The sequence below is a fragment of the Callithrix jacchus genome, chromosome 12 (genome assembly GCF_049354715.1).
Source record: "Callithrix jacchus isolate 240 chromosome 12, calJac240_pri, whole genome shotgun sequence".
Classification (NCBI taxonomy): Eukaryota; Metazoa; Chordata; class Mammalia; order Primates; family Cebidae; genus Callithrix; species Callithrix jacchus.
This window is the reverse complement of record NC_133513.1, coordinates 29,794,989-29,816,138: the sequence shown is the minus strand read 5'-3', so window position 1 is coordinate 29,816,138 and position 21,150 is coordinate 29,794,989. Positions and strand designations below refer to the sequence as shown.

At 51.3% G+C, this 21,150-nt stretch overlaps 1 protein-coding gene across 4 annotated transcripts; it reads left to right on the top strand.

The window, feature by feature from the left end:
- The first annotated feature begins 1,163 nt into the window (after window positions 1-1,163).
- QPRT (quinolinate phosphoribosyltransferase) lies at window positions 1,164-20,765 on the top strand. 4 transcript variants are annotated; one of them, XM_054242761.2, is made up of 5 exons: window positions 1,164-1,448; window positions 4,465-4,581; window positions 18,107-18,336; window positions 20,120-20,251; window positions 20,324-20,765. In XM_054242761.2, the coding sequence occupies exons 1-5, from the start codon at window positions 1,259-1,261 to the stop codon at window positions 20,540-20,542; spliced, it is 888 nt and encodes a 295-aa protein (XP_054098736.2). In that variant the 5' UTR covers window positions 1,164-1,258; the 3' UTR covers window positions 20,543-20,765. The 4 variants fall into 4 exon arrangements, with proteins under 4 accessions (XP_054098736.2, XP_054098735.2, XP_002756108.4 ...); XM_054242760.2 differs by having other exon boundaries at window positions 18,107-18,642; XM_002756062.7 differs by lacking the exon at window positions 4,465-4,581 and having other exon boundaries at window positions 18,107-18,642.
- Window positions 20,766-21,150: the final 385 nt, after the last annotated feature.

The window sequence follows — 21,150 nt, the reverse complement described above, 5'->3', positions numbered from 1 at the left end:
TCATTCTCAGTTGAACCCATGAGGTAGATGTTATGCAATGAATTTTTTTTTCCTTTAGAGACAGGGTCTCTCTCTGTCACCCAGGCTGAACTGTGGTGGCAGGATCATGGCTCACTGCAGCTTTGAACTCCTGGACTCAAGCCATCCTCCCATCTCAGCCTATAGGTGTGCACTACTGTACTTAGTGAATTTCTTTTCTTTTTTATTTTTTTGAGACGGAGTTTTGCTCTTGTTACCCAGGCTGGAGTGCAATGGTGCGATCTCGGCTCACCGCAACCTCCGCCTCCTGGGTTCAGGCAATTCTCCTCCCTCAGCCTCCTGAGTAGCTGGGATTACAGGCACGTGCCACCATGCCCAGCTAATTTTTTGTATTTTTAGTAGAGACGGGATTTCACCATGTTGACCAGGGTGGTCTCGATCTCTTGACCTCGTGATCCACCCTCCTCGGCCTCCCAAAGTGCTGGGATTACAGGCGTGAGCCACTGCGCCCGGCCCACTTAGTGCGTTTTTTCTTTTTTTGGGGAGAGATGGGATCTCTCTATGTCTCTATGATGCCCAGGCTGGTCTCAAACTTTTCAAACTCCTGGCCTCAAGCAATACTCCTTCCTTGGCCTCCCAAAGCACTGGGATTACAGGCATGAGTCACTGCACCCAGCCTGTTATGCTATTTTATTTATTTATTTAGAGACGGAATCTCACTCTGTCACCCAGGCTGGAGTGCAGTGGCATGATCTGGGCTCACTGCAACCTCCACCTCCTGGGTTCAAGTTAGTCTCATGCCTCAGCCTCCCAAGCAGCTGGGATTACAGGTGCTCACCACCATGCCTGGCTAATTTTTGTATTTTTAGTAGAGGCAGGGTTTCACCATGTTGGCCAGCTGGTCTCGAACTCCTGATGTCAGGTGATCCACCCAACTAGGCCTCCCAAAGTGCTGGGATTACAGGCATGGGCCACCGCACCAAGCCCTGTTATGCCATTTTAAAGCTAAGGAAACTGAGGCACAGAAAAAGGTAAAAAAGTTCTTGAGATCAAAAAGGATGGAGTTAAGATTTGAACCCAGGTCCAAGGCCCATGATCTTCCCAGCACACCATCCAAAATGCCTGCCCGCACTCACCAGGGAGCACACATTTACATTCACAGCGTTGCACCCTGGGTTAGGGCCAGGAGGACTGGGTGTGGGGTGAGAACAGGGCCTCTGGCTCCTCCACTGGCTGGGGCAGGGCTTCTGAGTTCCCTATTGGAGCCCCTCCTCTGACCATGGGGGGCACCCTGAGGAATGTGCAGGCCTGGCAGAGGACAGGAGGGAGGCCCAGAGAGCCTGGGAAGGACTGGCTGGCTGCTTCCTCCCTCCACAGCCCCACCCCCTGGCCTGGGGCCTCTGGGAGCCCTGAGCCTGAGCAGCCAACACACCAGCCCAGTCAGCTGCAAGTTACCATGGATGCTGAAGGTAAAGGGACACTCTCTGCCGTGTCCCTGCACCCATCCCCCCACTGCATGCCCCTACCCCCATCCTGACTCATCTCAGCCCCTCTGGCCTCCTCTGGAGCCATCTCTCCATGTCTCCTCTGGTCCCGTCATCGTCATCGACTCTCTTCCCTACCTCATGTCGCTGCAGCCTGGCCCAACCCCCAGAGGCCTCTTTTCACTCTTTCTCCTTCTATGTTGGGTCTCCAAGGAGCTCTGGGGAAGGAAGGGGCTTGAGCCCTAGAAAGGGGCAGGGCAGCCTGGAGGAGGTGGCATCTCCTAGGGGCTGAGGGGGCCGGTAGTGGGAGGCTGGGTGGGGGAGCAGCTTGGACTTCGGCTCTTGCTGGTAGCTGGGGGAAGCAGAGACAAAGTCCTGTCTCATCTGCAGCTGGGTGGGGGAGGGGGCTTGAGTCCCATGATTCCCTGCTTAGGCACTGCCTGGAACAGACCCAGGGACTGCTCTGCGGTCAGAAGGCTCCACCAGGGAGCTGGCTGTGTGACCGTGGGTGGGTTGCGGCTTCTCAGAGCCTCATTTTCTTCCATCTGTAAAATGACAATAATAGTTCCCTGTTCTGGCTGGGCACCATGGCTCATGCCTGTAATTCCAGCACGTTGGGGGTCGAGGCGGGTGGATCACTTGAGGTCAGGAGTTCGAGACTATCCTAGCCAGTATGGTAAAACCCCGTCTCTACTAAACATACAAAAATTAGCTAAGTGTGGTGGTGCATGCCTGTAATCCCAGCTATTCTGGAGGCTGAGCCTAGAGAATTGCTTGAACCCCAGTGGCAGAGGTTGCAGTGAGCCGAGATCGGGCCACTGCACTCTAGCCTGGCGGACAGAACTAGACTGTGTCTCAAAAAAAAAGAAAAAAAAAATAGCTTCCTGTTCACAAGGTTGTTGGGAGGACAGACGATGGGAGGCATGGGTGCCTGGACCCTGCTTCACCTTTGGGGTGGCTACCGGCCCCACACGCCCGGCCCCTCTGGCTTTGCTGTGGAACCAGCTGTTGGGGGGTCCCATGCAGGATGGCACGCAGGCACCTTCCAGTCTCCATTGTGTCTTTCTCTTTTGAAACAACACTGACCTGGATTTCAGTCCTGGCTGCCACCTTCTTTCCCCCTGCCCAAGACTGGGCACCATCACCTGCATGTGCCCTGTGTCTCCACTGCCTGGCCTGTGCTCTCTCTATTCTCCTTGTCTGGCGAGCCTTCCTTTCCTGTCAATTCCAGCCAATTCTCAGAGCCAAGCTTTCTGGCTTCTCCTATCCACACTCAGATTCTGTGGCTCCTTCTAACATGGGGTGTGCAGGGTGGTCACATTTAGCCCTATTTGGAGGTCACTTCTCTTCTCCAGGGAGTGAACGGAGGGGAAAAGGACATTTATCTGGGAACTGCAGTGCTGACCAGCCTCTATCTCCACCTGGTGTTTGCCAAATGAGTCAACAAATGAACAGATGGAAGAACAGAGCTGCTAGAATCAGACCCCTGAGTTGAGGCTCCTGGCCAGGCATTGGCTCAGATGCTTTATGTGGGAATTGCCTCATTTGGTCCTCCCAGCAGCCCTGGAATTTCCAGGTGAAACTGATACTCAGGGAGGTTACCACCTTGCCGGAGGTCATCCAGCCTGTAGGTTAGGTGTAACACAGAAACACGGTAAAAAGCTGAGCGAGGTGGCGTGCGCCTGTGGTTCCAGCTTCTCCGAGGCTGGTGCAGGAGGATTGTTTGAATTCAAGAGGTTAAGGCTGCAGAGAGCCGTGATTGCACCACTACGGTCCCAGTCTGGGCGACAGAGCGAGACCTTGTCTCTAAAAACAAAACGAAAACAAAAAGCAGTAAACAGCAACAACAACACATCAGTAAACAATCCAGAATAGAACAGCAGCAGTACCAGAGGGGGGAAATCTTCATCTATTCTGCCAGAGTTGTCAGCAATCCGTATCTTTACATGATTTGAAAAGACGAAAGATGTACAAATAATATCCCAAGATGCCCCGATCCCCTCTGAGCAGAGATGCCATTTTCTTATTCTTTTCCTTTGATATGGAGTCTCGATCAGCTCACTGCAACCTCCACCTCCTGGGTTCAAGTGATTCTCCTGCCTCAGCCTCCCAAGTAGCTGTGATTACAGGTGTCTGCCATAACACCTGGCTAATTTTTGTATTTTTAGTAGAGACTGGGTTTCACCATGTTGGCCAGGCTGGTCTCAAACTCCTGACCTCAAGTGATCCACCCACCTTGTCCTCCCAAAATGGTGGGATTACAGGCGTGAGCCACTGTGTCCAGCCTTAAAGATGCCAATTTTATTAGTGTTTTATTAACTCTGGAAACTAATTAAGAAGGGATCACCTTGAGGGATCAAGATTATATTCCACAGGATAAAACTCTCATCTCTGAAACCCAGGCATTTTGGGAGACCTTTTACATGTCCAGCCACGAGGCTAGGAGGCTGTGGGATACAGCGGGCACAGCTGCCTCCTCCGAGCATGTGGCAGCCTGCCTGGCATTTCTCTGATGGGCCAACTCTCCCCTTGCCAGCCGCAAAAGCGGCTTCCCCTCTATGAAGTGTCTTTCAGTAACAGCTGCTAATTAGCAGAGCCCTGTATTTTCAGAGCTACCCACAGGAATCCCTTTTGTTGGAAAATGCATGAGAGTCAGAGGCTAAAAGAAGGAACACCCAGATGTATTTATTTATTTTTCACAAAGAGAACATGGAATGTATAACCGCCCCCTCTCTATTAGACATCAGAATGACTGAGCTCCAAGAAGGGGGCAAGAGGGTAGCCTTGCACATGGAAGCATCTTTGATGCTCTCTTTTTTTTTTTGAGGCGGAGTCTGGCTCTGAGTTGGTGTGATCAGGACTCATTGCAGCCTCAACCTCCTAGACTCAAGTGATCCTTTTGCCTCAGCCTCCTGAGAGTAGCCGGGACTACAACTGCATGCCATCACTCCTGGCTAACCTTTTAAATTTTAATTTTACTTATTTTACTATTATTTTTTAGACTGCATCTCCCTCTGTTGCCCAGGCTGGAGTGCAGTGGCACAGTCATGGGTTTGCTGCAGCCTCAACCTTCTGGACTCCCGTGATCCTCTCGCCTCGGCCTCCCGAGCAGCTGGAGGTGTGTGCCGCCGTCCCCTGCTAGTTTTTTTTTTTTTTTGAGATGAGGATTTCGTCATGTTTGTCAGGCTGGTTTCCAACTCCTGGGCTTAGATGATCCTCCTACCTCAGCCTCCCAAAGTGCGAGGACTGCAGGCATGTGCCCCCGTGCCTGGCCTCCGCAGCTATGATGTTGGGTTTATTTTGAGATGGAGTCTCACTCTGTCACCCAGGCTGCGTGTACCACCGTGCCTGGCTAATTTTTGTGTTTTTTTGTAGAGATGGGGTTTCACCATGTTGGCCAAGCTGGTCTCGAACTCCTGACCTCAAGTGATCCTCCCACTTTGCCCTCCCAAAGTGCTGGGATTACAGGCGTGTGCCACCAGGCTCAGCCAGCAGCTATGAAGTTCGAAAGTACCCAGCTATGAAAAGGGAAGACCTGGGCCCATGCTTATCATTGTCTGGCTGTGTCATTTTCTAACTCTGCTCTTTAGATAATTCCTCTTTATACTTCCGAGACTCAGTCCTCCACCTATATTTTTTATATTTTATTTTATTTTTTGTGTTGGAGTCTCGCTCTGTCACCCATGCGGGAGTGCGATGTGGCGATCTTGGTTCACTGCAAACTCCACCTCCTGGGTTCAAGCAATTCTCCTACCTCAGCCTCCCTAGTAGCTGAGATTACAGGCACCCACCACCAAGCCTGGCCAATTCTTTTTTACTTTTTTGTATTTTAGTAGAGACAGGGTTTCACCATGTTGGCCAGGCTGGTCTCACACTCCTGACCTCAAGTGATCCTCCCTCCTCGGCCTCCAAAAGTGTTGGGGTTACAGGCATGAGCCACCACGCCTGGCCTCAGTTTTCCACCTATAAATACAAACAACATCCACCTTGAGGCCCTGCAGGTGAGGTTTGGGATGAGGTATGAGAAGCGCCAGGCACCCAGTAGGCACTAATACATGGAAGCCCATTATTGTCTTCCAGTGGCTCAGGAGCTCTCAGTTCTTCTAAAGTTAGAATTATTTTGCCATATTTCAAACCAATTATATCAGAATCTCTAGGGGGAGGGCCTGGAGCTTGCCATATGATTTCACTGTGAGCCACAGGTTCAGAACCACTGCCCTACCCACTAGTGGTGTGATTTATAAAAGGTATTTTCCTCTTCACCCCTGGTTCCTGGTGTAGAGTGCCTAGAATCCTTGGAATTTCCTGAGGAGTAGAGGTTCAAGGACAATCCCTTGTTCTAATATCTGATCTTCGTTGTTGGTTTTTTAAGTTGAGACAGGATCTTACTTTGCTATCCAGGTTGGGGTGCAGTGGTGCGGTCATGGCTTTCTGTAATCTCGAACTCCTGGGCTCAAGGAATCCTCCCACTTCAGCCTCCCAAGTAGCTGGGACTATAGGTGTGCACCAGCACACCACGCTAATTTTTTTGTAGAGATGGGGTTTCATTATGTTGCTCAGGCTGGTCTTGAATTACTATGCTCAAGTGTTCTGCCTGCCTCAGCCTCCCAAAGTGCTGGGATTACTGGCGTCAGCCACCATGACAGCTAATTTTAAAAATATGTAATGATGGAGTCTTGCTATGTTGCCAGGCTGGTCTCGAACTCCTGGCCTCAAGTGATTCCCTCCCCATGGCCTCCTAAAGCGCTGGGATACAGATGTGAGCCACCACACTAGGCCTAGTATTTGATCTTTAACCCAAGTTCCTGATAGAGCGCCTACTCCTTTGGGATTTCTGGGTGATCGGAGGGTCTCTTGTTCTAATGAGGCAACTCTTGGTGGGCTTCTGGAAGGGGGGCAGTCACCAGAGAGATCCTGCCATGATTAGAAGCTTGGAACTGTCAGCAGTATCCTCCGTCTTCTGGGAAGGGGAGGGGGCCAGAGATTGATTTAACTCTCATGCCTGTGTGATGATGTCTCCACAGGAATCTCTGAAATAAGAAGTTAGGAGAATTCTGTGTTATAGGACAGGTAAAGGTGCCAGGAGGAGGGTGATACCCAGGAGAGGGCATGGAAGCCCCTTCCCCATACCCTGCCCTATGCCTTTCTTCCAGCCGGTTGTTCATTTGTGTCATTTGACAAAGCCTTTGTAAGCCAGGTGTGGTGGTGGACCTGTAGTCCCTTACTCAGGAGGCTGAGGCAGGAGGATTGCTTGAGCCCAAGACTTTGCTATCCAGTCTGGGGTGCAGTGGTGTGATCACGGTTCTCTGCAGTCTCAAACTCCTGGGCTCAAGGAATCTTCCCACCTCAGCCTCGTGTGCAATCCTCAAGTGTGTGAATATGTACTGCACTCCAGTTGGGCAACACAGAAAGACCCTATCTAAGAAACAAAACAAGCTGGGCACAGTGGCTCATGCCTGTAATCCCAACACTGGCAGGTGGAGGCGAGTGGATCACTTGAGGTCAGGAATTCGAGAGCAGCCTGGCCAACATGGTGAAACCCCATCTCTACCAAAAATACAAAAATTCGCCGAGTGTGATTGCCTGTGCTTGTAATTCCAGCTACTCAGGAGGTTGAGGCAGGAGAATTGCTTGAACTGTCTCTACCAAAAATACAAAAATTCGCCGAGCGTGATTGCCTGTGCTTATAATCCCAGCTACTTGGGAGGTTGAGGCAGGAGAATCGCTTGAACCTGGGAGGCAGAGGTTGCAGTGAGCCGAGATTGTGCCACTCCACCCCAGCTTGGGCAACAGAATGAGACTATGTCTCAAAAAAATAAAAAATAGAAAACAAAACAATACGAACCAAACATAAAAGTGTTGCGATACACCAGCAGCAGTAAACTGCTTTCCTGGGATCGCGGCTTTAGCAATGATCGAATCCAAGCAGGAGTCATGAGAACCTCTGAACTGTAGCGGAGTCACACAGAAGTTGTGGGTAGCCTGGAAATCTCGTACTGCTTGAAATTGACGTCTGAAGTGGGGGACAGTCTGGTGGGACTGAGCCCTTTTGCTGTGAGGTCTGCACTAACTCTGGTTATTCACAATTGAAGTGAATTGTAGGACACCCAGCTACTGTTGGAGAATGGCTTGATGTGGGGAAAAAAACCCATACAACTGGTAGCAGAAGCGTTCTGTGTTGACTGAACGTACAGACAAAAAACAGTGTTGGTTTTTTCATCTACATCACCCTAAAAGAATGTTCTGTGACCCTGTATCAAGTTCTGGGACCCTCTCTCTCGTTTCCTTATTTTTCTCACTTTTATTATAGTGAATGTCAAACATACACGAGAGTCGACAGGAAAGCATGCTGAACCCCCACCACCAACTGCAACAGGCATCAGTGTGCGGCCTGCCCGGCACCCCCCACCCTCCCTCTGCGTCCAGTATTGTCTTTTTTTTTTTTTAACAGAGTCTGGTTCTGTTGCCCAGGCTGGAGTTCAGTGGTGCGATCTCCACTCACTGCAACCTCCGTCTCCTGGGTTCAAGCGATTCTCCTGCCTCAGCCTCCTGAGTAGCTGGGACTGCAGGCGTGCACCACCATGCCTGGCTAATTTTTGCATTTTTATTTATTTTTTATTTTTTGAGACGGAGTTTCGCTGTTGTTACCCAGACTGGAGTGCAATGGCACGATCTTGGCTCACCACAACCTCCACCTTCTGGGTTCAAGCAATTCTCCTGCCTCAGCCTCCCGAGTAGCTGGGATTACAGGCACGCACCACCATGCCCAGCTAATTTTTGTATTTTTAGTAGAGACGGGGTTTCACCTCGTTGACCAGGATGGTCTCGATTTCTTGACCTTGTGATCCACCCGCCTTGGCCTCCGAAAGTGCTGGGACTATAGGCGTGAGCCACCGAGCCCAGACAGTTTTTGTATTTTTAATAGAGATGGGGTTTTACCATGTTGGCCAGGCTGGTCTCGAACTCCTGACCTCAGGTGATCTGCCCACCTCAGCCTCCCAAAGTGCTGGGATTACAGGTGTGAGCCACCGCGCCCAGCCTCTTCTGTTTTTTAGAAAGGGTCTTGTTCTGTCACCCAGGCTGGTTGGTATGCAGTAACATGATCATAGCTCACTGGCCGTAGCCTCCAACCCCTGGGCTCAAATGATCCTCCTGCCTCAGCCTGTGGAGGAGCTGAGACTGCAGGCATGTGCCACCACACCTGGCTAATAAAATCCTTTTTTAAATAAAAATTTTATTCTTAAATAAAGATGGGGTTTCACCATGTTGGTCAGGCTGGTCTTGAACTCCCGACCTCAGGTGATCCGCCCACCTTGGCCTCCAAAGTGCTTGGATTACAGGTGTGAGCTGCTATGCCTGGCTCAAATTTTTTCATATGTGAACATGTCAGCATGTTTTGTTTTTTTTTTTCTAAAAGATACAGACTTTTCTTTTTACTACATCCACAATACTATGGTCAAAACTAAACTTTAAAACTTTCCTTGGTGTTACAAAACATCCAGTCAATGTCCAGATTCTAATAGTTTCAGAAAGAGTCTAATTTGCTTTTGGTTTGTTTGAATTAGGATCCAAGTAAAATCTACACTTTGCGATTGATTAGTATATGTTTTAAGAGTCTCCGAAACTTTCTTTAGCTTTACTTTTTCGATTAAAAAATGTTTAATTTAGATATAGGGATCTTGCTATATCGGCCAGGCTGGTCTCAAATGCCCCAGAGTGCTGGGATTACAGGTATGAGCAATAACACCTGGCGGATTTTCTTTTTTGAGACGGAGTCTCACTCTATTGCCCAGGCTAATGTACAGTGGTATGATGATCTCTGCTCACTGCAACCTCCACCTCCCGGGTTCAAGCGATTCTCTCACCTCAGCCTCTCGAGTGTCTGGGATTACAGGCGTGCACCACCACACTAATTTTTGTGTTTTTTTAGTAGAGATGGGGTTTCACCATGTTGGCCAGGCTGGTCTCAAACTCCTGACCTCAGGTGATCTGCCCGCCTTGGCTTCCCAAAGTGCTGGGATTATAGGCATGACCACTGCACCTGGCCAATATGTGGCCTTATGAAGCATTGGTTATTGGTTCTTTTTTTTTTTCTCCGTGAGGCAGGGTCTCACCTGTTGTCTAGGCCAGGGTGCAGTAGCTCCATCATAGATCACTGCAGCCTCCAGCTCCCGGGCTCAAAGGATCCTTCCACCTCAGCCTTCTGAGTAGCTAGGACTACAGGCGCGTGTCACCATGCCCAGCTAATTTTTAAATAGTTTTTGCAGAGATGGGGTCTCACTATTCTGCCCAGGCTGGTCTCAAACTCCTGGCCTCACGTGGTCCTCCTGCCTTGACCTCCCAAAGTGTTGGGATTACAGGTGGGAGCAACCACCCCTGGCTGAGCCGTGGTTCTTGATCCTCATGTGTATGTGAGTCACAGAGCAGGGTGGGGAATGGTTCTTCCCTGACCTGGATCCCTGGAAACTACCCCCAGAGATTCTGGTTCACTGATCTGGAATGAGCCTGAGCATCTGAGAGTTTGAAAACTCCTTGGCCAGGCCTGGTGGCTCAAGCCCAGCACTTTGGGAGGCTGAGGCAGGTGGATCACCTGAGGTCAGGAGTTCGAGACCAGCCTGGCCAACATTGTGAAATGCTGTCTTTACTAAAATAAAATATTAGTGGGGTGTGGTGGCGTGCACCTGTAGTCTCAGCTACTCGGGAGGCTGAGGCAGGAGAATCCCTTAAACTCGGGAGGCAGAGGTTGCAGTGAGCTGAAATCATGCCACTGCACTCCAGCCTGGGCGACAGAGTGAGACTCTGTCTCACAAAAAAAAAAAAGAAAAGAAAAGCTCTTCATGATTCTGGGTACAGTCCAGGTGGAGGCCCCACTGTGTCCACTTCCCTTGAAGGGAGTGGTTCACACCCACACTGCCACGTCCCCACCTCCCTGCACTCCTCAAGCATGGCAGTGTGGCTTCTGCCCCCACATGCGGCACTGAAACCGCTCTGGCACAGGCCTCACATGGCTAAATGCAGAGCCTATCCTCAGTCTTCTATTTACTTCTGCTCACCTCCCACTTCCTGAAACCCCTTCTCCTTCCCAGGCACCCACTCCTGACGCTGCTTCTCTTTTTGTGGGACATGCCCTTGTGGGTTCTTCATCTTATTACTTTATTTTAGAGACTGTGGCTTGCTCTGTCACCCAGGCTGGAGTGCAGTGCTGTGATATCGGCTCACTGCAGCCTCCAGCTCCTGGACTCCAGCCTCAACCTCTTGAGTAGCTGGGACTACAGGTATGCACCCCCACGCCCAGCTAACTTTTTCTTTTGTTTTTTTGAGGCAGAGTTTTGCTCTCGTTGCCCAGGCTGGAGTGCAGTGGTATGATCTCGACTCACTGCAACCTCTGTGTTCAAGCGATTCTCCTGTCTCAGCCTCCTGGGTAGCTGGGATTACAGCTGGGATCTTGGCTCACTGCAATCGCTCCCAGGTTCAAGCAATTCTCCTGTCTCAGCCTCCCGAGAAGCTGGGATTACAGGCGCCCGCCACCATGCCTGGCTAAATTTGTATTTTTAGTAGAGACAGAGTTTTACCATATTGGCCAGGCTGGTCTTGAACTCCTGAGCTCAGGTGATCCACCCACCTCAGCCTATTAAAAGTACTGGGATTAGAGGTGTGAGCCACTGTGCCCTGCCAAACTTTTCCATCTTTTATATTTTGTAGAGACAGGGGTCTCACTCTGTTGCCCAGGTTGGTCTCAAACTCCGGAGCTCAAGCAATCCTCCTGCCTCAGCCTCCCAAAGTGCTAGGATTACAGGAGTGAGCTCCTGCACTCGTCCTGCCCTGTAACGACTAATGTTTCCCAAATCCCTTCCCCTCTGCTTCCCTGCTCTGTGTGATCGCATCTGCTGGTATGTACAGCCACCATATCTGCCTGTGCTGGAGGCTCCCCAGTCCCCACTCCTCACTGTGGCAACCCTTCTGACCTCCAGAGCCATCCCCTACTGCCCTCTGGGCACCACCATCTACATCTCCTGCTGCCGCCTCAGCCTTAACCTCTGCAAAACTAAACCCATTATTTCGCCCGAGCTCTGCTGATGCTAAGCCGTTTCACCAGGGCATGGTTCCGGAAATGCTTTGGGATTCAGCTTCTGTTCTTGTGAAATGGGAAGAGTACCTGTGGTGAGTTCCAGATGAGATCACAGAGGGGAACTGGGGTGCCCTTGGCTGGCACACCGCAGCTGGCACGCTATGGCACTCAGCGAGGTCACCTCCCCTCCTGATGTCCCCAACCTCCACCCTGCCTGCTGTTCTCCCGGAATGACTCCTGGCAGCTCTCAGCTACCCAGGACAGATGCCCAAGGCTTCCACATCTCCCTAGCTGCAAATTCTGGGAGATTCCCTTTGGAAAACAGCTCTCAAATCTACCCCAGATCGACTGCTGAAGTTCAGGGCTCCATCTCTTTTGGTTTTTTAGGTTACAGATTTGTTGGCCAGGTGCAGTGGCTCACGCCTGTAATCCTAGCATTTTGGGAGGCTGAGGCGGGTAGATCACTTGAGGTCAAGAATTCAAGAACCAGCCTGGCCAATATGGTAAAACCCTGTCTCTACAGAAATATAGAAATTAGCCGGGCATGATACTGCATGCCTGTAATCCCAGCTACTCGGGAGGCTGAGGCAGGAGAATCTCTTGAACTTGGGAGGCAGAGGTTGCGGTGAGCCGAGCTCATGCCATTGCACTCCAGCCCAGGTGACAGAGTAAGACTCCATCTCAAAAAAAAAAAAATTACTCGGGAGGCCGAGGCAGGTGGATCATGAGGTCAAGAGATCAAGACCATCCTGGTCAACATGGTGAAACCCCGTCTCTACTAAAAATACAAAAAATTAGCTGGGCACGGTGGCGTGTGCCTGTAATCCCAGCTACTCAGGAGGCTGAGGCAGGAGAATTGCCTGAACCCAGGAGGCGGAGGTTGCGGTAAGCCGAGATTGCACCATTGCACTCCAGCCTGGGTAACAAGAGTGAAACTCCGTCTCAAAAAAAAAAAAATTATTTGTGGAGAAAGGGTCCCACTACGTTGCCCAGGCCTCAAGTGGCTCTCCTGCCTCGGCCTCCCAAAGTCCTGGGATTACAAGTGTGACCCACCAGCTTACTTTTTTCTGGCCAAAGCTACCTCAGCCTTCTTTTACCTCCTAATCTGTCTCCAGTTGGTGGCTGACAGAGCGGCCCTTCTGGAGCAAAACTATAATCATATGAGTCCCTCTTTTGAATTTCTGTGATGGGCCAGGCCTAGTGGCTTTCACTTGTAATCCTGGCACTTTGGGAGGCTGAGATGGGAGGGACTGCTTGAGCCCAGGAGTTCAAGACCAGCCTGGGCAATATAGAGAGACCGCACCCCGCCCCCACCACCACCTCTACTTGAAAATAAAAAAATAATAAAATGAAATGATTTTTTTTTTTTGAGATGGAGTTTTGCCTTTGTTGCCTAGGCTGTAGTGTAGTGGTAGGATCTTAGCCCACTGCAACCTCCACTTCCTGGGTTCAACCGATTCTCCTGCCTCAGCCTCCAGAGTAGCTGGGATTACAGGCATGCGCCACCTCACTGGGCTAATTTTGTATTTTTTAGTAGAGATGGGAATGGGGTTTCACCATGTTGGTCAGGTTGGTCTCAAACTCCTGACCTCACGTGATCCATCCGCCTCAGCCTCCCAAAGTGCTGGGATTATGGGCGTGAGCCACTGTGACCGGCCGAGAAAATGAAATTCTGTGATGGCTCCTGAGATCTGGCCAAATTCTTTAGCCAAATAGTTTAGTTCTTTCTCCCTGTGGCCTCCCCTGCTGCCGTGTCACCTGTGACTCCCATACTGCCCCTACCCCACCACTGTCTGCCTGTACACATATCAGTTTTCTCAGCCCCAAATGTCAGCCACCACTCCACACCTCTGCCCGGCAAACGTCACTCACCATCCTCGGGGACACTTAGTCATTTCTTCCGTGCATCCACCACTCTTGAGAAGCGCTTCAGTTATTTCTCTTTTGTTTTTTGAGATGGTGTCTCCCTCTGTCACCCAGGCTGGAGTGCAGTGGAGCGATCTTGGCACACTGCAACCTCCACCTCCCAGGTTCAAGCTATTCTACTGCCTTAGCCACCTGAGTAGCTAGGATTACGGATGTGCGCCACCACGCCAGGCTAATTTTTGTATTTTTAGTAGAGACAGGGTTTCACCATGTTGACCACATATGTTGGTCAGGCTGGTCTCGAACTTCTGACCTCAAGTGATCCACCTGCCTCGTTACAGGCATGAGCCACTGCACCTGGCCAGGAAGTGATGTTGAAGGGAAGATCTGCAAGAGGAATAAGAGCTGAAGGGGGAGACTGGGGATGAGGATAAGGGAAATGGCTTTCGGGCAGAGGCACAGTCCTGCATAGGATAAGGCCTGACGGGTAAGAGAAAGAGCTGTGCACGCTGTCGCCTCCATGCCCAGCAATTATTAGCACCTGGCACAGTGCAGGTGCTCAATGAGAAAGTGTCAGAGAATCAATGAGAAATGGAAAGAAGTTGCCAGGTGTGGCGCCTCATGTCTGTTAATTCCAGCACTCTGGGAGGCCAAGGTGGGAGGATGACAAGACCCGGAGTTGGAGGCCAGGTGCAGTGGCTCACACCTGTAATCTCAGCAGTTTGGGAGGCCAAGGCAGGCAGATCACAAGGTCAGGAGATTGAGACATCCTGACCAACATGGTGAAACCCCATCTCTACTAAAAATATGAAAATTAGCTAGTGGTGTACACCTGTAATCCCAGCTACTCGGGAGGCTGAGGCAGGAGAATCAGTTGAACCTGGGAGGCAGAGGTTGCAGTGAGCCGAGATTGTGCCACTGTACTCCAGCCTGGGCAACAGAGGGAGATTCTGTCTGTAGGTGTGGAGTGGTGGCTACTTTTTGTGTTTTTAGTAGGGATGGGGTTTTGCCGTCTTGGACAGGCTGGTCTTGACCTCAGGTGATCAACCACCTTCGCCTCCCAAAGTGCTGGAATTACAGGCATGAGCCACCATGCCCAGCCTTAAATTTAAGTTTCATTTTAAATTCAGGGGTACATGTGCAGGTTTGTTACGTGGGTACACTTGTGTCATGGGGGTTGGACAGATTATTTAGCCACGCAGGTCTTAGGCCTAGTACCCATTAGCTATTTCTCCTGATCCTCTCCCTCCTCCCACCTTCCCCTCTCTGAAAGGCCCCAGTGTGTGTTGCTCCCCTCTATGTGTCCATGTGTTCTCACCATTTAGCTCCCACTTATAAGTGAGAACATGTGGTATTTGGTTTTCTGTTCCTGAGTTCATTTGCTGAGGATAATGGCCTTCAGCTCTGTCCATGTCCTTGCAAAGAATGTGATCTCATTTTTTACGGCTGCATAGTATTCTGTGGTGTATATGTACCACAATTTCTTTATCCAGTCTACCATTGATGGGCATTTAGGTTGAATCATGTCTTTCCTGTCGTGAACAGTGCTGTGATGTGTCTTTATAACAGAATGATTTATAGTCCTTTGGGTGTATATCCTGTAATGGGATTGCTGGGTTGAATGATATTTCTGGTTTTGGTCTTTGAGAAATTGCTGCACTGTCCTCCACAATGGTTTAACTAATTTGTGCTCCCCCCAACAGTGTATAAGTGTTCCTTTTTCTCCGCAACCTCGCCAGCATCTGTTTCATTTTCTTTTGTTTTTTTACTTTTTCAAAATAGCCATCCTGGCCGGGCACGGTGGCTCACACCTGGAATCCCAGCACTTTGGGAGGCAGAGGTGGGAGGATCATGAGGTCAGGAAACCATCCTGGCTAACATGGTGAAACCTTGTCTCTACTAAAAATCCAAAAAAATAAGCTGGGTGTGGTGGCACACGCCTGTAGTCCCAGCTACTTTGGAGGCTGAGGCAGGTGAATTGTTTGAACCCAGGAGGCAGAGGTTGCAGTGAGCCAAGATTGTACCACTGGACTCCAGCCTGGGTGACAGAGCAAGTCTCCATCTCCAAAAAATAATAATAGTCATCCTGATTGGCGTGACATGGTATCTCACCGTGGTTTTGATTTGCATTTCTCTATTATCAGTGATGTTGAGCTTTTTTTCACGTGATTCTTGGCTGTATGTATAGTTTCTTTAGAAAAGTGGCTGGGTGTGGCGGCTGGCACCTGTAATCCCAGCACCTTGGGAGGCCAAGGTGGGCAGATTGCCTGAAGTCAGGAGTTCGAGACCAGTTTGGCCAACATGGTGAAACCCTGTCTCTACTAAAAATACAAAAATTAGCTGGGCATGGTGGCAAGTGCCTGTAATCCCATCTACTAGGGAGGCTGAGGCAGGAGAATCACTTGAACCTCGGGGGATGGAGGTTGCAGTGAGCCCAGTGCACCACTGCACTCCAGACTGGGCAAAAGAGTGAAACTGTGTCTCAAAAAAAAAAAAAAAAAAAAAAATCATACTGGGCATAGTGGCTCACTCCTGTAATCCCATGACTTTGGGAGGCGAAGGTACAAGAATTGCTTGAGCCTGGGAGTTCGAGACCAGCCTGGGGAATATAGTGAGACCGCCCCCCCCCCCGACTCTACAACAAAAAAATGTACAAAAAGCCGGGCATGGTGGTGTGCACCTGTAGTCCCAGGGTCTTGGGAAGCTGAGGCGAGAAGATTGATTAAGCCTGGGCAGTTGAGGCTGCAGTGATCGCGCCACTGCACTGCACCTAGTTTGAATTCAGTGGGGGCGGGCCATTTGCTCCCAGGCCTTTTCCGTAGCTGGATGTGACCAACGGAGACAGCGCCCAGCCTCGGTACAGCTGGCTCTTAGTGGAGGGACAGGAACCATCTGGGGCAGAAGTGGGAGAGAATGCGGGGAAGGACAGCCCGGTGCCGAGGCCTGTGGCTCGGAGGGGAGGTGCGGTGATGAGTGGGTGGAGACTGAGCAGCTGGGCTTGGGGAAGGAGATAACAGTGGGCCTGTTTCTGAGAGCTGAGCAAGCCAGGATGTCTCGCCTTCACTTCCACTTGGAGCAGAAGTGTGCTGTGTGCGTGTGCGTGCACATGTGTGTGCGCTAAATCAAACACCCTGGCGGGCTTTGTGTCCCCATCAAGGGGAAGCAAAGACCACGGATGGCGGGTGCCCATGAGACTGCAGGTATTCTCCCTGCCGACAGATGGCGCTGTTGCACCACGTCTGGGTTTACCTCTGCCCGCAGCCGGGCCGGGCCCATCACGGGCTCGGCTCAGAGCGCGAGGGAACTTCACCAATTCCACCAACCTTATTTTTTAAAAAAATGTTTGTAGCTCACGCCTATTATCCCAACACTTTGGGAGGCTGAGGCGGGCAGATTACTTGAGATCGAGAGTTCGGGACCAGCCTGGTCAAGACGGTGAAACCCTGTCTCTACTAAAAATATAAAATTAGCCGGGCATGGTGGCGGTTGCCTGTAACCCCAGCCACTAGGAAGGCTGAGGCAGGAGAATCGCTTGAATCCGGAAGGCGGAGGTTGAGGTAAGCCGAGATGTGGCACTGCACTCCAGCCTGGGCAACAAGAGTGAGACTCCGCCTCAAAAAAAAAAAAAAAAAAAAAAAAAAAAAAAGGAAGAAAAAAGAAAAATTACATCATGGAGAATGGGGTGTCCATCCCCCCAAACATTTATCCTTTGTGTTACAAACCAATTGCATTGTTTTATTTATTTTGAAATGTACGGTTTTTATTGACTATAGTCACCCTGCTGTGCTAGCAAATAGTAGGTCTTATTCATTCTTTCTATTTTTTTTTTTTGGTAACCATTAACCTTCCCCACCTCCCCATCATCCTCTTTTTCTTTGAGAGGAAGTTTTGCTCTGTCGCCCAGGCTTGAGTGCAGTGGCGAGATCTTGTCTCACTTCAACCTCCACCTCCTGGGTTCAAGCAATTCTCCTGCCTCAACCTCCCTAGTGGCTGGGGTTACAGGCACGCACCACCACACCCCACTAATACTTTTTCGGGGTTCCACCATGTTGGCCAGGCTGGTCTTGAACTCCTGACCTCAGGTGATCCACCCGCCTCAGTCTCCCAAAGTGCTGGGATTACAGGCATGAGCCACTACGCCCAGCCCCATCATTCTCATTTTATTAATTTATTATTTATTTATTTATTTTTAGATGAAGTCTTGCTTTGTCACCCAGGCTGGAATGCAGTGGTGTGACCTCAGCTCACTGCAACCTCTGCCTCCCAGGTTCAAGCAACTCTCTTGCCTCAGCCTCCTGGGTAGCTGGGATTACAGGTGCCCACCACCACGCCTGGCTAATTTTTATATTTTTAGTAGAGAGCATGTTGTCCAGGCTGGTCTCGAACTCCTGACCTCAAGTGATCTGTCTGCCTCCCAAAGTGCTGGGATTACAGGCATGAGTCACCGTGAGTGCTAGGATTTAAGCCAGAGGTTTAAATTATACTAGGTGCTCAGTGACCTCGTCCAGCACACAGCACTCTCCCACCCTTGCCCCCTTTCCGCCCACACCCCACACCCGCCTTCCTCATGCAGCCTCTCCCCTGGGGCTCCTAGATCTTGACGCTGATGGGCCAGTGCCCAGTTTCACTGGTTGTTAAATATTTTGACAATGACCCCTGACAGCAGGAGAGGCAGCCAAACTCAACAGCTGTTCTCTTTCCCCTCCAGGCCTGGCGCTGCTGCTGCCGCCTGTCACCCTGGCAGCCCTGGTGGACAGCTGGCTCCGAGAGGACTGCCCAGGGCTCAACTATGCAGCCTTGGTCAGCGGAGCAGGCCCCTCGCAGGCGGCGCTGTGGGCCAAATCCCCTGGGGTACTGGCAGGGCGGCCTTTCTTTGATGCCATCTTTACGCGACTCAACTGCCAAGTCTCCTGGTTCCTCCCCGAGGGATCGAAGCTGGTACCAGTGGCCAGGGTGGCCGAGGTCCAGGGCCCTGCCCACTGCCTGCTGCTGGGGGAACGGGTGGCCCTCAACATGCTGGCCCGCTGCAGTGGCATTGCCAGTGCTGCAGCTGCTGCGGTAGAGACCGCTAGGGGGGCTGGCTGGACCGGGCACGTAGCCGGCACGAGGAAGACCACACCAGGCTTCCGGCTGGTGGAGAAGTACGGGCTGCTGGTGGGCGGGGCCGCCTCACACCGCTACGACCTGGGAGGGCTGGTGATGGTGAAGGACAACCATGTGGTGGCCGCTGGTGGCATGGAAAAGGTGCCGGTCCTGCCTATCTGTGGTCCAACCTCGCCCTCAACACACCCCTCCCCTCCCCAGAGCCCCCACCCAGGACCTGGTGAACAGCCATGGCCTAGAGTCAGCAATGCAAGGCTCTTCCCACCTCAGCTCCTCCATCTAAGCTGGGCTCAGTAGAGCTCATCCCGTTAAGGGAATGCTGGGCTTGCTTTGTTTTTCTGGAGACATCGCCTCAGTCTCTCGAGTAGCTGGATCTGCAGGCAGTCTCCACCCCACTGGCCGGTTTTTCTTTTCTTTCTTTTTTTTTTTTTGAGACAGAGTCTCACTGTTTTGTGCAGGCTGGAGTGAAGTACACGATCTCGGCTCACTGCAACCTCTGACTCCTGGATTCAAGCAATTCTCCTGCCTCAGTCTCCCAAGTAGCTGGGATTACAGGCACCTGCCATCATGCCCGGCTAATTTTTGTATATTTTAGTAGAGATGGAGTTTCACCATGTTGGCCAGACTGGTCTCGAACTTCTGATCTCAGGTGATTCGCCTGCCTCAGCCTCTCAAAGTGCTAGGATTACAGGTGTGAGCCAGTTTGCTCAGCCATTTGTTTATTTATTTATTTATTTTAGAGATGGGGTCTCACTGTGTTGCTCAGGCTGGTCTCAAACTCCTGGACTCAAGCAATCCTCCCACCTTGGCCTCCCAAAGTGCTGGGATTACAGGCATGAGCCACCGAGCCTGGCTCTGGGGTTGCTTCTTTATCTTTGTTCTGCTGCTGTATGGTGTGACGTTCAAGAGCAAAGGACAACCCGGGGGAAGCCAGTGTCACTGGCACTGTCCCTCTAACCCTCTGCACCTAATTTCCCATCTGTGAAATTTCCATGAAGACTTCTTCTAACTTCAATATTCTGAGTCAAAGTGAACTCAAGTCCAAATGCATTGCTGATATTTAGCCACTTTTTGACCCACAAAAGGGGTCATTTTAAACTACAATAAAACAGAACATCCCAGCTGGGCACAGTGGCTCATGCCTGTAATCCAGCAATTTGGGAGGCCCAGGTAAGGGGATTATTTGAGGCCAGGAGTTTGAGACCAGTCCGAGCCACATAGCAAGATCCAGTCTCTAAAAAAATGAAAAAATTAGCCATGCTTATGGGCAAGCACCTGTAGTCCCAGCTACCTGGGAGGCTAAGGTGGGAGGATCACGTGATCCCAGGAGGCGGAGGCTGCAGTCAGCTATGATTGCACCACTGCACTCCAGCCTGGGTGACAGAGCGAGACCCTGTCTCAAAAACAAAACGAAACAAAACAAAAAAACCCCAATGTCTGGTGTCCTTATTAACCCTAAGCTCATGGTCCATCCAGGGCCTTTCAAACACCAATCCCGGCTCCCCATGCCCCGTGCCAGCCCTGGGCCCCAACCTCACCCTTGCCCTCCTGGCTCCCTGAGCCCCAGTACCAGGTTCTGGGCCCAGTCCTCACCCTTTTCCTCCTGGCTGTCTGGCAGGCAGTGCAGGTAGCCCGGCAGGCGGCGGACTTCGCCCTGAAGGTGGAGGTGGAATGCAGCAGCCTGCAGGAGGCCGTGCAGGCAGCCGAGGCGGGGGCTGACCTCGTCCTGCTGGACAACTTCAAGCCGGAGGTAAGGTGGGCTCTGCCTCTGGGGAGGGGGTCTGTGGTGGGCTCTCACCTCCCCTCGGCTTGTGTCCCGCAGGAGCTGCACCCCACGGCTGCTGCGCTGAAGACCCAGTTCCCGAGTGTGGCCGTGGAAGCCAGTGGGGGCATCACCCTGGACAACCTCCCCCAGTTCTGCGGGCCACATATAGACGTCATCTCCATGGGGATGCTGACCCAGGCAGCCCCCGCCCTCGATTTCTCCCTCAAGCTGTTTGCCGAAGAGGTGGCTCCAGTGCCTAAAACCCGCTGGTCCTAAACCGGAAGAGGATGACACCAGCCACGGGTTAATGTGGCTCTTTGGGACCCTCTGGGTCACACATTTTTAGTGTCAGTGACCAAGAGGGCACACCTGGCACTGGCTTGAGCCCAACTCCAACTCTGCCACCTGCTGCTCCTGTGACCTGGCAGGGCCTTCACCTCTGCTCACCTCAGTTTCCTAATCTGCAAAATGGGTCTAATAAAGGATCAACTGCATGGGATTTTGAGGTGATAATGAGCACATAGTGAGGGGTCAGCAAATGTCAGAAGTTACCCGAGATGGCTGGTCTCGGTGGCTCACGCCTATAATCCTAGTGCTTTGGGAGGCTGAGGTGGGTGGATCACCTGAGGTCAGGAGTTCAAGACCAGCCTGGCCAACATGGTGAAACCCTGTCTCTACAAAAATACAAAAATTAGCCAGGTGTGGTGGCAGCACCTGTAATCCCAGCTACTCAGGAGCTGAGGGATGAGAATCACTTGAACCCAGGAGGTGGAGGTTGCAGTGAGCTGATCGTGCACTCCATCCTGGGGGACAGAGGGAGACTCTGTCTCCAAAAAAGAAAGGAAGGAAAGAGAGAGGAACACAGGAAGGCGGGAAGGCAGGAA

What these genes read in the sequence shown, in the direction of transcription:
- QPRT (XM_054242760.2), top strand. Translation starts at nt 1,259, where the DNA reads ATGGGGGGCACCCTGAGGAATGTGCAGGCCTGGCAGAGGACAGGAGGG. An exon ending in AGTTACCATGGATGCTGAAG is followed by an intron (nt 1,449 to 4,464) that starts GTAAAGGGACAC and finishes ATTATTTTTTAG; the next exon opens with ACTGCATCTCCCTCTGTTGC. An exon ending in GGCCTCCCGAGCAGCTGGAG is followed by an intron (nt 4,582 to 18,106) that starts GTGTGTGCCGCC and finishes TTTCCCCTCCAG; the next exon opens with GCCTGGCGCTGCTGCTGCCG.